The 12227-nt window shown below is 50.5% G+C and overlaps 1 protein-coding gene across 1 annotated transcript in view; it reads right to left on the bottom strand.

Annotated features, from left to right (window-relative positions):
* PTPRF (protein tyrosine phosphatase receptor type F) overlaps positions 1-12227 on the bottom strand; it is a 261030-nt gene that overhangs the window by 65883 nt on the left and 182920 nt on the right. The window contains exons 7-10 of the mRNA XM_059821779.1: positions 9673-9942; positions 6268-6849; positions 5561-5694; positions 4364-4508 (exon numbers count right to left, since the gene is read on the bottom strand). Coding sequence (XP_059677762.1) covers positions 4364-4508; positions 5561-5694; positions 6268-6849; positions 9673-9942 — 1131 coding nt within the window. The remainder of the gene's footprint in view (positions 1-4363; positions 4509-5560; positions 5695-6267; positions 6850-9672; positions 9943-12227) is intronic.

The raw sequence follows: 12227 nt of genomic DNA, 5'->3' as shown, positions 1-12227 counted from the left end.
AGGTGGAAGAAGGGAAAAAACTAGACAAGCGCCCTGGAGATGCTCTGCTTCGTCCAGGACGCTGGCAGCATGGAAGCCCTCTCACAGCAGCAGCAGCCTCCTCTCATTTGACCTCACTGCCCGGGGATGCTGCAGACATATCCTGGGACCTCTATTAACACAACAGCACAGCCACCCTGCGGAGGTGTTTGTGCTGCTCAGGCCATGCCTTGCTGCTGGCAGGGCACATGCGAAGGGAAGGGGAGCTGCACTCAGGTGTTTCTCATGAGGGTGGAAGCCTGGAGGAGGGAGGGAGGCCGCCTGGTTGGAGAGGGCACAAGGGAGATGGGTGCACCCCTGGATGCTTGCAAAGAAGGCAAGAGCCCTAAGCAGAGAGGGCAGGGCACCACCACCAAAAACACTCACACAGTTGCTCTAAGGCTAGGAAGCTGTCTGGCCAAGCAATAATGGAATACAAGGTATCTTGCTTTGCCACGGCATCCGAAAGGCTGCTTCCATTCTTTACTGCAACCATAAACCTAGAAATGCCTGAGAAAAGACTGGTGCCCTTCCCCATGCCACAGTCCTTGAAGCCATCAGTGTACCAGAGCCAGCCTTCCAGGGACAGAGGGACAAGTCTGCCTGCTGATCACCTGTGCAAAGGCAAACACAACCTATGTTACCCTAGATGGGAGCAGGGACCTCAGATAATTAAAGCACCCAAAAGTTGTGCCTTGGCTTTGCTGGGCATAGGAAGGCAGTGGGAGAAGATCTGGGAAAGCTGGGGACAGCAGGACCTCCCAATGTCACTGGTGACCTCTGCTTGCTGGAAACACGGCCCACGTGCTTGCAGAGGCAGTCACAGGCTACACGTAACTCTTAGTGCCCTCTTCTGTGCTTGGGGAGCAGAGCCCGTCCCTGATGCCTGGGTTGGGGTGCTGGAGAGAGGAAAGATGGCGGGAGAGCGGGCAGTGATGGAGCTGCAAAAGATGATGTCTGAGCAGAGTCAGGCTGCTGCTATGGGAGCTACACTGGAGGAAAGAGAAGTCAAAGCAATGCGTGGAAGCAAACAGTTGACTACGTGAGGAAGGCAGAGCGGGAACGGCCCTGCCATCTGATATACTGGAAAGGAGTAGGGGTAGAAAATGAATCCTCATACTCTTCTGGTTAATCAGCAGAGAAGTGGCAGAGAAGAGAGTAGGAAGAGCAACACTGAAGCAACACCAAGAGTGAATTCAGGGAGGGCATAAGGTAGACACAGCACCTGGTGGCATCCCTCAGAGGGGACAGGTGAGACATAAAGAGCTTGACAAGCCTTTCCTTTGCCACTGTGTGTAGAGAGGCCCTTCACAGAAGAGACTTGCTCTGGCTTTGGGCCTCCACAGCATCCGCTGGGATGCAGCAGTGAGCTACTTCTCCATAGGCAGCTTTGGCTGGCAGCGTGGGCAGGTCAAACGTTGGCTGTTGACTGGGTAAGAGTCACAAACATGATGTGTAAGGCAAAAACTCAGATTAACACTTAAAGAAAGCAAAATAAAACTTGGTAACATGAGCAGGATCAACTTAAAATGCACAAGGAGTGGAAGTGTCCCTCCTGAGGCCAGCAAAGAGCAGAACGGGTGGCCAGCATGCACCCACACACACAGATGTACCCACACTTACACCTCTGCTGCCTCAAGGCTACTCACAGTGGCCTCCCCTGACGGCCCACAGCAGCCCTGTACACCCATCCAGTCCACCTACTCCTTAAGCTAGGGAAAAGGCAGCCTCAAGAACCACCTTCGTATTTCAAGTGAGAACAGCTTTTTAATGCCGAGGCCTGATGGGCACAGAGCTGACACTCCTCTCTCGCATCATACTGCTTGCCTGAGGCACTGCAGACTCCTGGAAAACTCCCCCGTGCTCCTCAGGCCCTCAAAGCAGCATCGCTTGTACTTTATGCAGGGTGCCCAGCAACTAAGCAAGCAGCTTAGCAGCAAAGACAGCCCAGAAGACAGCTGTCTTCTCAGGAGATGGGTTCTGAGCTGTGCTGCTGGAAGGGTGCAAAGGGGCACTGCACCTCTCTGGCCTTCTCGGACAAGCATCCCTACACTCCTGAGCAGGGATGCCACAAGAAAAGCCCAGCAGCAGCAATACAGACATCCTTCTCCAGCCCATTAGTGACTCATTAGAGATGATGTGCCTCCTACCTTACCCTTGACTGGTTTGTCAGGGCCAGGAATAGAGCCTGAAGACAGGCTCTTTGGAAAATAGGAGTCTGACTGCTCTTGCAGTTTGTGTCCCACTTGAACATATCAACCTCCAAGATCTAACAGCCTTTCTCAGGGCAACCAGATGGAAGAGTGCAGGAAGGAGACCAATTTGAAGCTGGGAGCAACAGTCTTTCTAGATTAGTAAGTTGTAAGGCCACAGGGGACTGATCCAACCATCTAACGTGAGGTGTTCCTAAGTGCAGGCCAAAGAAATTCTGCCTGGAAGTTGTGCATTGTGCACACAACTTCTCCCAAGCTAAAGCAGAGATTTCTGAAAGACCTACTTGACTTTGAGACTCCCAGTACCCAAGAATCCACTCTGCTTTGGGACTGTTCAGCCAGTGGTTTGTCACCCCCACTGAACAGCCCAGTAGTAAATGCCAAGGAATTTTCTCATAGAATAGAGTGCCATCAGAAATTGTCAAGCAGGGGCCTGTAAACCAAGACCCAATCACTTCTTGGATAAATCAAAGAACTCTTACGTCCCTCAATGTAAGGAGGGTTTCACTGGTCACACCAAGGTATTCCTGGGCTTTTGGCCAAATCTCTTCCAATCTGTCCACATCTCTCTTACTAAACAGACGCCAGAACCAGTCAGCTTCTGCTCCACTGGCCAGTGAAGCGACAACCTTAAAAACAGACTGGTATGAGATCCGCTGTGAGCAGACAGCATGTGGAGTAGGTCATAGGAAGATGTCTGCCTTGAAGAGTCCACGAAGCAAAGATTTCTCTTATTTGGACTGTTGTGAGACTCTAAAGGACTCATTTATGCATAGAGCAGTCTCTGATTAAGTGTGTTCAAGGATAAGAGCATCCACGGATGGAATTAATTTAAGTCGCAGGAGAGTTGCTTCAACCTTTGCCTATCAATACAAAAGCTATCTGAAACAGGTATACAAATCCGTACATTCAGAATTTGTTCTCAATGTTCAAATATTTATAACTGCATGATCTCAGCCTCTCCCCATTTTCATACCTGTCTATCGTGCAGCACTAAGACACCATTAGCTCACTTAAGGAGGTGGAGGAATCCCTGCGACTGATATGTTAATGAAACTGAGTTTTCCTCAAAGAGAAGGTTGTTCCAATAGTGAGCAGAGCTGCTCTTCCCTGCCTGAGCTCCCTTTCTAACAGCCATCTCAGGCTCTCGGCTGCTGTGCACGCTGGCACCCTCCCTGCAGGGAATGCTGGCTGCCTTTGCCAACTGCTCACCCCACATAGCTAGTAAATCCCAGACAGCCGGTGCTAACGGAAATGACTTTTTTCCCCCTTTTAATGCTTTTTGCATAATGGCAAGCCCAAAAATCGTTAGTGAAAACGAGCTTATCACAGGGCCCTTTGATAGCCCTAATCTGCTTATGCACAGCACTTTGAGCTGCCAATCAGAGCAATGCGAACTCCTGCTCTGTGATCACATGGGGCACAGCGAGGATGAAAGTGATATTGCCTGGGTCACCTCATTATCTAGCCTCTCTATTAACTCAGCTGCAGCTTGCTCCGGTTTCCCCCAGCGCTGCAGTCCCAGAAGCAGCAGCCTCACTTGCTCATGTAACCCAGGCAAACAGTCACTTTCCCAAACTGACTCCTCCAGCTGCCTGACAGCCACGGGCACATCTGGCCTCAAAGGATGCCTCACCTTGCAATCAAGTGTATGGACTAGCTAAGGACCCCTGCAGAAGTAAGGCAGCTGGAATGGGGAGTGAAGGGGTGAAAATCCAATGGTTTGGAGACAGTCACATTTAGAGCCAAACACCCATATGCTGCCTGTCCAGACAGCTTGTCTGCATGGGAGTGAATTCATAGATATGCACAAACCCACTCAATCAATCTCTCCAAAGCAATTTCCCAGCCTGTTTCACTCCTCCATCAGTTTTTATGAATCTACCCTTAGGGAAAGACAGCATGATCAAAGGGACATGAAGAAAGAACTTACCACTTGGGTGCACCCCCTCTGCCAAAAAGCCCTGATCCAAAACCCCAGTTGACTTTCCCCATTACACCCTTTAGCAAACTGCATGCTGGCATCCCTGCGGACCCACAAGGGCAGAGGCATCAAGCTACTCCGTGCCCAGGCAGTTGAAACTGGACTGCTTTTGCTTTGTCTTCAGTAGTGCAGACTGTCATAAACTTACTGGATTGGGCAGTTCTGGCTTCGATCGTGGGGCTGTAGACTCCTACCCCCAGCTCTGAGCGGGCACCCAGACGAAACTTGTACAGCGTGTCTGGTTTGAGACCTTCCACAGCGTACGAGGAGGTTGGGTCAAACTCCACCTTTTGCTGGCAAATAAAAGGAAACAGATCATTTGGTGTCGTTGGAGAATACAAAAAAGCTGGCACTCAGCTCCCAATGCCAAGGAATAGGCAGCCCCATCACCCATTCTGGCCCTATAGAAAGTCACAGCCATGCTGCCAAACCTGTTGCAGTCCTGCAGGACTCCAGGGCATGGAGCTTTCTGGGTGACATACAAGGACTCTGCAGGGAAGCGGACCTCTGACAGCCAGGCTGCACTGCCTGGTGTCCAGACTGCACACACTGCCTGACAGCTTTGTGGGAATGCTGGGTCTAGCTATACAGTTCAGACGAGGGGCACAGGACACATGAGTTTGTTTCCTTCCAAAAGACAGTGTCTGCCTGTGAAACAGAGTAAAGCCCTTGTCCTGGAGTAGCTGGCATCTCTAATGCACCTAAACAGTGCTGGTAAAGGACTTGTTTTGCTGCCACTTCACCTGGAGGTCATTTACTTCTGGCAGCTCTCATGCCACTACAAATACAGGAGGAGGAGGAGAGGTCCATGGAACACTGTGGTGCTGCCATGGCACAGTTCTCACGGTGCTGCCCTGCAGCCAGCACTACTTTTGATGTATTTAGAGCTGGACTCCATTTAGGTACCTAACAGTAAATGTGGAAGGGCTCTCTCTAGGCCACCCTCAATATACTCCATAAGCGTAACCAGTCCTGGAGCAGCAGACACATTTTGGATGCCATTTCAGACCCACCCGGAAGCCCTACTGGCTTACAGAACTGTTTAAAGGCACCTGTTTAAAAGCAGTAACGGTGCCTCAGGGATGGTGTCATGGTATTCTGGAGCCTTTCCAGTCCCAAAGCAGTCACTAGCTACTTTGCTGGGCATCAGCAAGCACTGCTGAGGTCACTTACACAGAAGCCAGATAGAGATTGCCATACCCCTATCACACACACCCATGAGAAAGAAGAAACACAGAGAAGGAACAGTCCCGTTGCCACTCCAACTCAAGCAGACACCCTTCCCAAGCTGCTGAATTGTGATGTCCGGCCCCAAGTGCTGCTGACGCAGAGGCAGGATCCTCACCTGAGTGCCATCCTCCCCTTCCCAGTACAGCAGCTCGTATTTGGTAATGCGTTCCTGAGAGGCGGGCAGCCACGTCAACAGGATGCGGGTATCAGACTCTGCTTCTGCCTGGAAGTCAGCTGGCTGGGCGGGAACTGAGGAGCAAACACATGGTTAGTGCCAAGAGGCAGATGCAGGGAAAAGAGTTGCATGGCTTTGCAGAGTCTGCATTTCACCTTGCAAGGATCCTCTTTCATTCCTTCTGGGCCCTCCCTTCTTCCCTCTCCCCTGTACTGTGCTCTTGGAACAAGCCAGGCAACAAGCAAGCACCTCTGGGACCCAGGCAGGTGACTATGGGAATTGCGCACACTTCCAGCCCCTGACTGCACCCCAGCTCCTTCCTTCCACATGTGTACTCAGACCCCAGAAGGGCCTGGCACAGTTCCATAGGTGCCACCATCCAGGTCCAGGACCTCGTGTCACATTTTTAGCCACTGTACCCCAGACAAAACTGTGGGCTGTGTTACTTGTACAGAGATTGATACAAATTCCCCAGGACAAGCAAGCTGAGAGCTTAAATCTGATGGCTGTGGGGTGGGGATGCCACTCTGACATGCAACCGTTTGAGTAGCAAATGCAGTTGCGATGCCTGGTGTAGATCAGACACACAGCCGAGCTGCATACCACTGGGGTGGACACAGAGCCGCGACACCTTACTCCATACGTACCCCCTTGCTGTGTTTTGACCTGGATGATGTCCGATGGGGGCCCATCGCCCACCGAAGTAAAGGCCAGGACGCGGATGCTGTATGTGGTCCCTGTGATGAGGCTCCCCACGGTGGTGAGGTGGCTGTCATCAGTGTTGTGTTTCTGCCACATGCTCAAAGGCAGATGTGGGTCGGTGGTATAGTAAACGCGGTACCCTCGGATCTGTCCGTTTGGCTCCTCCGGCTGCTCCCACTGGACCAGCATGGTGCTGGCACTCAGCATTCGTGCCTGGACTTTGAGGGGTGGACTTGAAGGAGCTTGCTCTCCTGTCCGGGCCTCGACCAGCTCACTGGGAGGACCCCTGCCAATGTTATTGACTGCGATGACCCGGAACTCATACTCCGAGAAGGGGCTAAGGCCACCTATGCTATAGCGGGTTGTTGCCACACCATCCACCTCCTGGAACTGACCCTCCAAGGATTTGGGCTTGTACTGGATGACATAATATGAAATGGGGTCGGAGTTGCCCGAATCCCAGGTGAGGGTCACGCTGGTAGCTGTCGTTTCAGTCACTAATGGCTCTGTTGGAGGTTTTGGCAGTGCTGCAATTGGAAGGCAGAGAGGTGTGATTTAAATAATTCAGTCAGCTCAAACCCTGCAATGTGCACGGGGATAAAAATGGAGCTGCCACCTCCTATTAACATTCTTCTTTAAAAGGCAGAAATCATTTCATACTCTAGAACATGCATTTTTATATTACCATATATTGCTTGAAGTGGTTCTTAATGGAAGGATAAACAGAGCAATCATGTTATTAGACGTGCTTGACGCACTTAACGGCAGCAGGCTAAATAAAGGTAATTCAACGGGGATGCAGGAATGTTTCTGTCATGGGGGTTCAGCTGGCAGTGGGAAGGTGCTTGCTGGGCTGGGCAGGCCCCAGAAGCCAGGTGTACAGCTGATTTACAAAGGGATACAGTAAAGCAATCAGAGCACCACGGGTAATCTGGAGCTATGCTCCTGCTTCCACAGAGACAGCATCTTAGGCCACAGGGAGTTCAGGGACAGTGCTGTTAGATGGGTTGATGGGGGAATGCCTTGTAAGTATTACAGTACATGCAGGAGGGATACAGCCAGAGAAATTACCAACTTTCACATCCACTATTTCACTGGGTGGTGTGTCAAACTGCAACCAGACAATAAACTGTTACACAAGAACTCTGTGACACTGACATCTCTGAAGTGTTAATGAGAATGCAACTACTGCAAGAAAACATTTCCAGATTTGCCATTTTACCAAAAGAATACAGAAAGAGAATGAATGCGTGTAAGAGAGATTTGCAGAGTACACAAATATTTTAAGACAATGATTGAATTAAAGTCTACCGTAAGTTTAAACCTTCAATGAACCACTCTAGTTAAAGTCATTAGTGACTTGTAATCCAGTTGTGCTTGACAAGGAACTAGGAAAAATGCTCAGCCCAAATTAAGATCCTCAGCTACTTTATTCTTTGGCAAAGCCATCAGGTTTCCAGTTTCCACATGGTTCAGCTGAGGAGTGCAGGCTCTTCAGCAGAGGAGCATGTGTGCTCCGAGTGCCAGGGAGGACGCATTTTCCAGTGCTACTGCAACACAAATACTGAGAAAACTGGTGAGGGCTGAACTGGCATGGGAGGGAAGGGCATGCAACCCACAACCAGACACCCCACCACTACCCATGGAGGACTCAGGGAGGGCAAACGCATCCCACCCAATATTATGGCCTGCAGCAACACATTTCCTAGAGCATCCAAGAAAGTGGCAGCCTCCCTCAGGCTTTCAAGAACAGATGACACTCATCCACCCTTTATTTTGGAGAGCTGCAAGCTTGACTCTTGCCAGCTCTTGGGTGCACAGCCTGCATGTGAGCAAGGGGCAGGTCTGGTACCTTCGAGGCACTTACTGCCATCAGCTCTGTGTCATCTTGCTTCTACTGTCTGCCCTGCAAATGGTCTACTTTCCAGCAAGCACAGGAGAAGAAACACTGGGTGAAGGAGTTAGGAACAGAGGCAGTAAGATATCCAGAGTGAAGGTGCAGAAAAGACAGACAGAGTAACAAGGAAGAAGGCAAAGGGCTAAAGGAGCTGAGCAGGCCGATCCCTGTCCTGGGGGCCTCTGCAGCCCTGGGGCGGCAGTGGGCATCACGTCAGCCAAAGAGAGAGCGAGGCAGAGTCATCCCAGGTACAAAGAGGCAAATACTGGGAACCATCAGTGCAATGGTGCAGTTCCCACCTCCTCCCTCCATGTTCAAACCACCTCCCCATTGCGTTGCTTTCTTCCATACGCTCTTGGGTACGTACTATAACCAAGGCAACACCTGTGCTCTGTAGGAAAACAGGGTCTGGAAAAGGTACTGACTAGCAGGCACTGTGAGTAAAGGGAGCAGTGTGCGGCTAAGGTTAAAAGCATCCTCTGACTAGCACCAGGGAAAAGAGAATTTGCTGTTAATCTCCAGGTCAGAGAAGGCTAACACTCAATTCTGTGATTTGTTCAAGCAGGGACTCAGTGCTAAAGGTGGCCATAGTGGAGGAGGGGGCCTGCAAGAACAGACAGACAAAGGTGACACATCTGTGGAAATCTGAGCTACAAATCAACTGCAAGGAGAGGAGGAAAGGGATAGCATGGACCTGCTTGGCCCCAGATGGGAAAGACAGGACACGTGCTTCAGCCTCCTGTTAGGGAGCTGTCTGGGTGGGCTGCCCTGTACCCAGTGGTCAGCAATCAGCAATAATGTCCTTTTTGGGGCAAAGCCACCTGTGAAACGGCAGCAGGAAGCATGCCTTAAGGACAGCCATAAGAGAAAGGGAAAGAGGCAGAGCAGTAAGGGAAAAAAGAAAATTGACAGAGGAATCTGCAATCATTTTAAAATGAATGCATATAGCTCCTCCCTGCAGGGAGGGAGGATGCTCATTCTGGTGAGGCCCACAGACACTTTACGCTGCTGGGATTAACCTTCTTGTCCTGCCCTTACTGCAAGAAGACATCTCTGTGCAAACAGCTCTCTGACTGCAGACGTCCACAGACCCCTGCCCCAGGACAGCCCGTGGCCTGCCGCTGTACTGAGCTGATCCTGCTGATGCGTGGAACAAGCCAGAAATTGCTGGGATAAGCACAGACTCAGTGAGGTTCCCTCGTGGCATAACAGGGACCCAGCCTGACACAAGCCTGTCTCCCATCATGCCACATGTAGGGAGAGAGGAAATGACCTCCAAAGCAAATGCCATACTGTGAGCAGGAAAAAAACAAAGTTGTGGGTTTAGGAACCTCCCCTGAAAGGTGGAAAAGTCACAGGAGACTGCCGTCAGTTGGCTGCACCCAAAAACACTTTGGCAAAGGGCTACACCGTTGAAACCCAAGTAGGAGCACCATGAGGAATAACTGCTTACCTTTGACAGTGATCTGGGCTGTGGCTTCGATCATGCCGAGGGAGGAGATGGCCACGCAGGTGTAGTTGGCAGACTGCATGATGTTATTCAGCTCCAGGACATTCCTGCCGACAGGCATCTCATCCTCTTTGGTCAGCTCCTCCACACCAGCCATCCACTTCACGTAGGGCATTGGAGCACCTACTGCCACGCACGTGAGGTTCACGCTCCCCCCAGGCATCACCTCATGGTTGCTCGGAGGGATAGAGAATCGAGGAGCAACACGCCGCACTGCAACAAGGAGGAGACAGCTAGTAGGGTCACAGAACCAGCAGAAAGCACTCAGTTGCATTGCAGGGGTACGTGAGGGGGGGTTCAACATTTTTGCCTGTCTATCCCTCAGGACAGATAAAATGAAGTGCAAAAGCTGTTCACTGCTTTGCCAAATTGCACACACTTTGCTCTCCTTCCTTAGCCACTGGCATCTTATTAGAAGAACTCATTAAGGGATGGCTCAATCCATTCCCTCCAAACATAGCCTTTTGAAATCATATTACTAACATGAAACATTCCTCCATTTAAATTACATCCCTATAATTAGAGAGCATGCACAAATGCCAGTCACACACTCTCTCTGTGCAGGGCCCACTGAAGCTCTGCAAAACAGAATTACCTGCTCAATTTATTAGCTCTGAAGTAAAGCAACTCGTCCCCTAAACCTCGCAGGGTTTGGGCAGGAGCAGCAGAAGGGTTTCTTTCTGAATTAGCACACGTGTGCTGCTAAATAAAATATAATTCCTTTGAAAATGTAACTCAGGTTCTACCTTGGCTCAGAAAAAATAGTCACCAGAGCTGCATGACATTGTCAGGGCCTGAACAGATCACCTTGCTGGGCAAGAGAGAACTAATCCTGACAGATGTGAGATCATATCCATTTTGACAGAAGAGAGCTGGGCTGGCAGAACCCTCCCCACCTTTGTGGCAGCACTTCGGGAGATGTATTCCTCCTTATTTCATTGCACAGCTTCTCTTCATATCAATCCCTTGCTGGGTATTTCATTCAAGACTTATTTGTAAGCAACTCTCAGCTACAATAAAGCTCTAAAGCTGCCTGCCATATGCATTCCCGTCAGGAAAATGACACTGAGAAATGAGGCCCCTTCTTCAGGGTTAGTGTTATGGGCCTATTTAAGCAAGGGTAGAGAAACAACTGTGCTCGGTAAATCTTTGTCTCCTCTGGGCAAGCCCATTTTAGTCTGTAGTTAAAAAGGGAAACTGTTTGAACGTGTCTCGCCCAGCAGCCCTGCTCTCCTCTAGCCTCCTCCACCAGAAAGGCAGCCCCAGAGCATTGGCTGGGTTCACGACTGACCAGCTCCCGAGGAGCCTCTCCCTGCCAATTACGCTCCTCCATCAGTGCATCGGGCTGGCGGAGCAGCAAACAGCCGCAGCGCTGGGGGAAGGTGGAAATCGGGCAGGAGCCTAAGCAGTGCCAGCTCACAACACGCCACAGGCATGACCAGCCCCACGGGTGCTGGGGGTCCGAGGGGATATGGCTCCGCTGGCCTGGCTCCTGCCACCACGGCGTCTCCGCAGATGCTAAAGCTGCTGACAGCCCGGCGAGCTGCAGAGGTGTCAGCTCCGCTTGCCAAGCTGACTCTCCCCAAATCAAATTTCACTAGTGCTCTCTTTGATGATTCATCCCCAAACCAACAGGCTTGCAGAGACAGGCTGAACACGGAAGCCCCCACACTAGCATGTACAACAGAACTAAGACTTCATGATAAATTAGACAATACTGTCAACATTGTGTGTGTACTACACATCGTCTCGGTGACAAAACAGGGCTCATTAGCTCCTTACCAGTCAGAGGAAGGATAACTTGCTTTGCTTTTTTTTTTTTAATGTCTAAATCCAAAGTCTTGCTGGTTGCTTCTTTTAATCAATTATTAAGTCTCAAATCAACAGCTACATGAGCGATCGCCAGTGAGGCATTACCTGACTGACGGGGCAGTGCTCCCCAAACGAGACAGAACTGAAAGTGTACTCAAGTGCTACACAGTCATGAGAATACAGAGTTAACCTGATGGACATGGCAATGGTTTAACATGATGGCGTGTATTTCCAACCAAAGCATCCCAGCATCATTCGTTAAGAGTCAGGTTTTGTTTTCCAATGAACATGGCGTCCAACTATTTCAGGTAGAAGCTGTTCAAATTCTGTCCCCATCCAAGGACCAAACCCACCCACCCACACTGTATTAAAAAAAAAAAAGAGCAAACTTTGAGGATAAAGCCATAGGTGTGCACAGAGCACTCACACACATGCACCAGGCAAACAGGCTGGCAGGCACTACAGAGTCAGAGAGAAAGTGATGTGAGGGCAGGACAGGGAGAGGGAAGGTGCACAGGAACTCACATACAGGGACACGGGAAGACAAGACTGGAGGACAAGAGGCCATGCAAGAAAGTCAGAGCCCAGCATGCACAAATGGATTTTGACTCCCAGCCCTGTGAGACCAGAGGTAGCACAGCCTGCTGCAGACTCTCCTGCACCCCACACTGTGCCCCCATATCAAG

This window comes from Gavia stellata, chromosome 10 (assembly GCF_030936135.1).
Source record: "Gavia stellata isolate bGavSte3 chromosome 10, bGavSte3.hap2, whole genome shotgun sequence".
NCBI classification, from domain to species: Eukaryota; Metazoa; Chordata; class Aves; order Gaviiformes; family Gaviidae; genus Gavia; species Gavia stellata.
The sequence above is the reverse complement of the archived record's forward strand: the minus strand, read 5'-3'. Positions and strand labels throughout refer to the sequence as shown.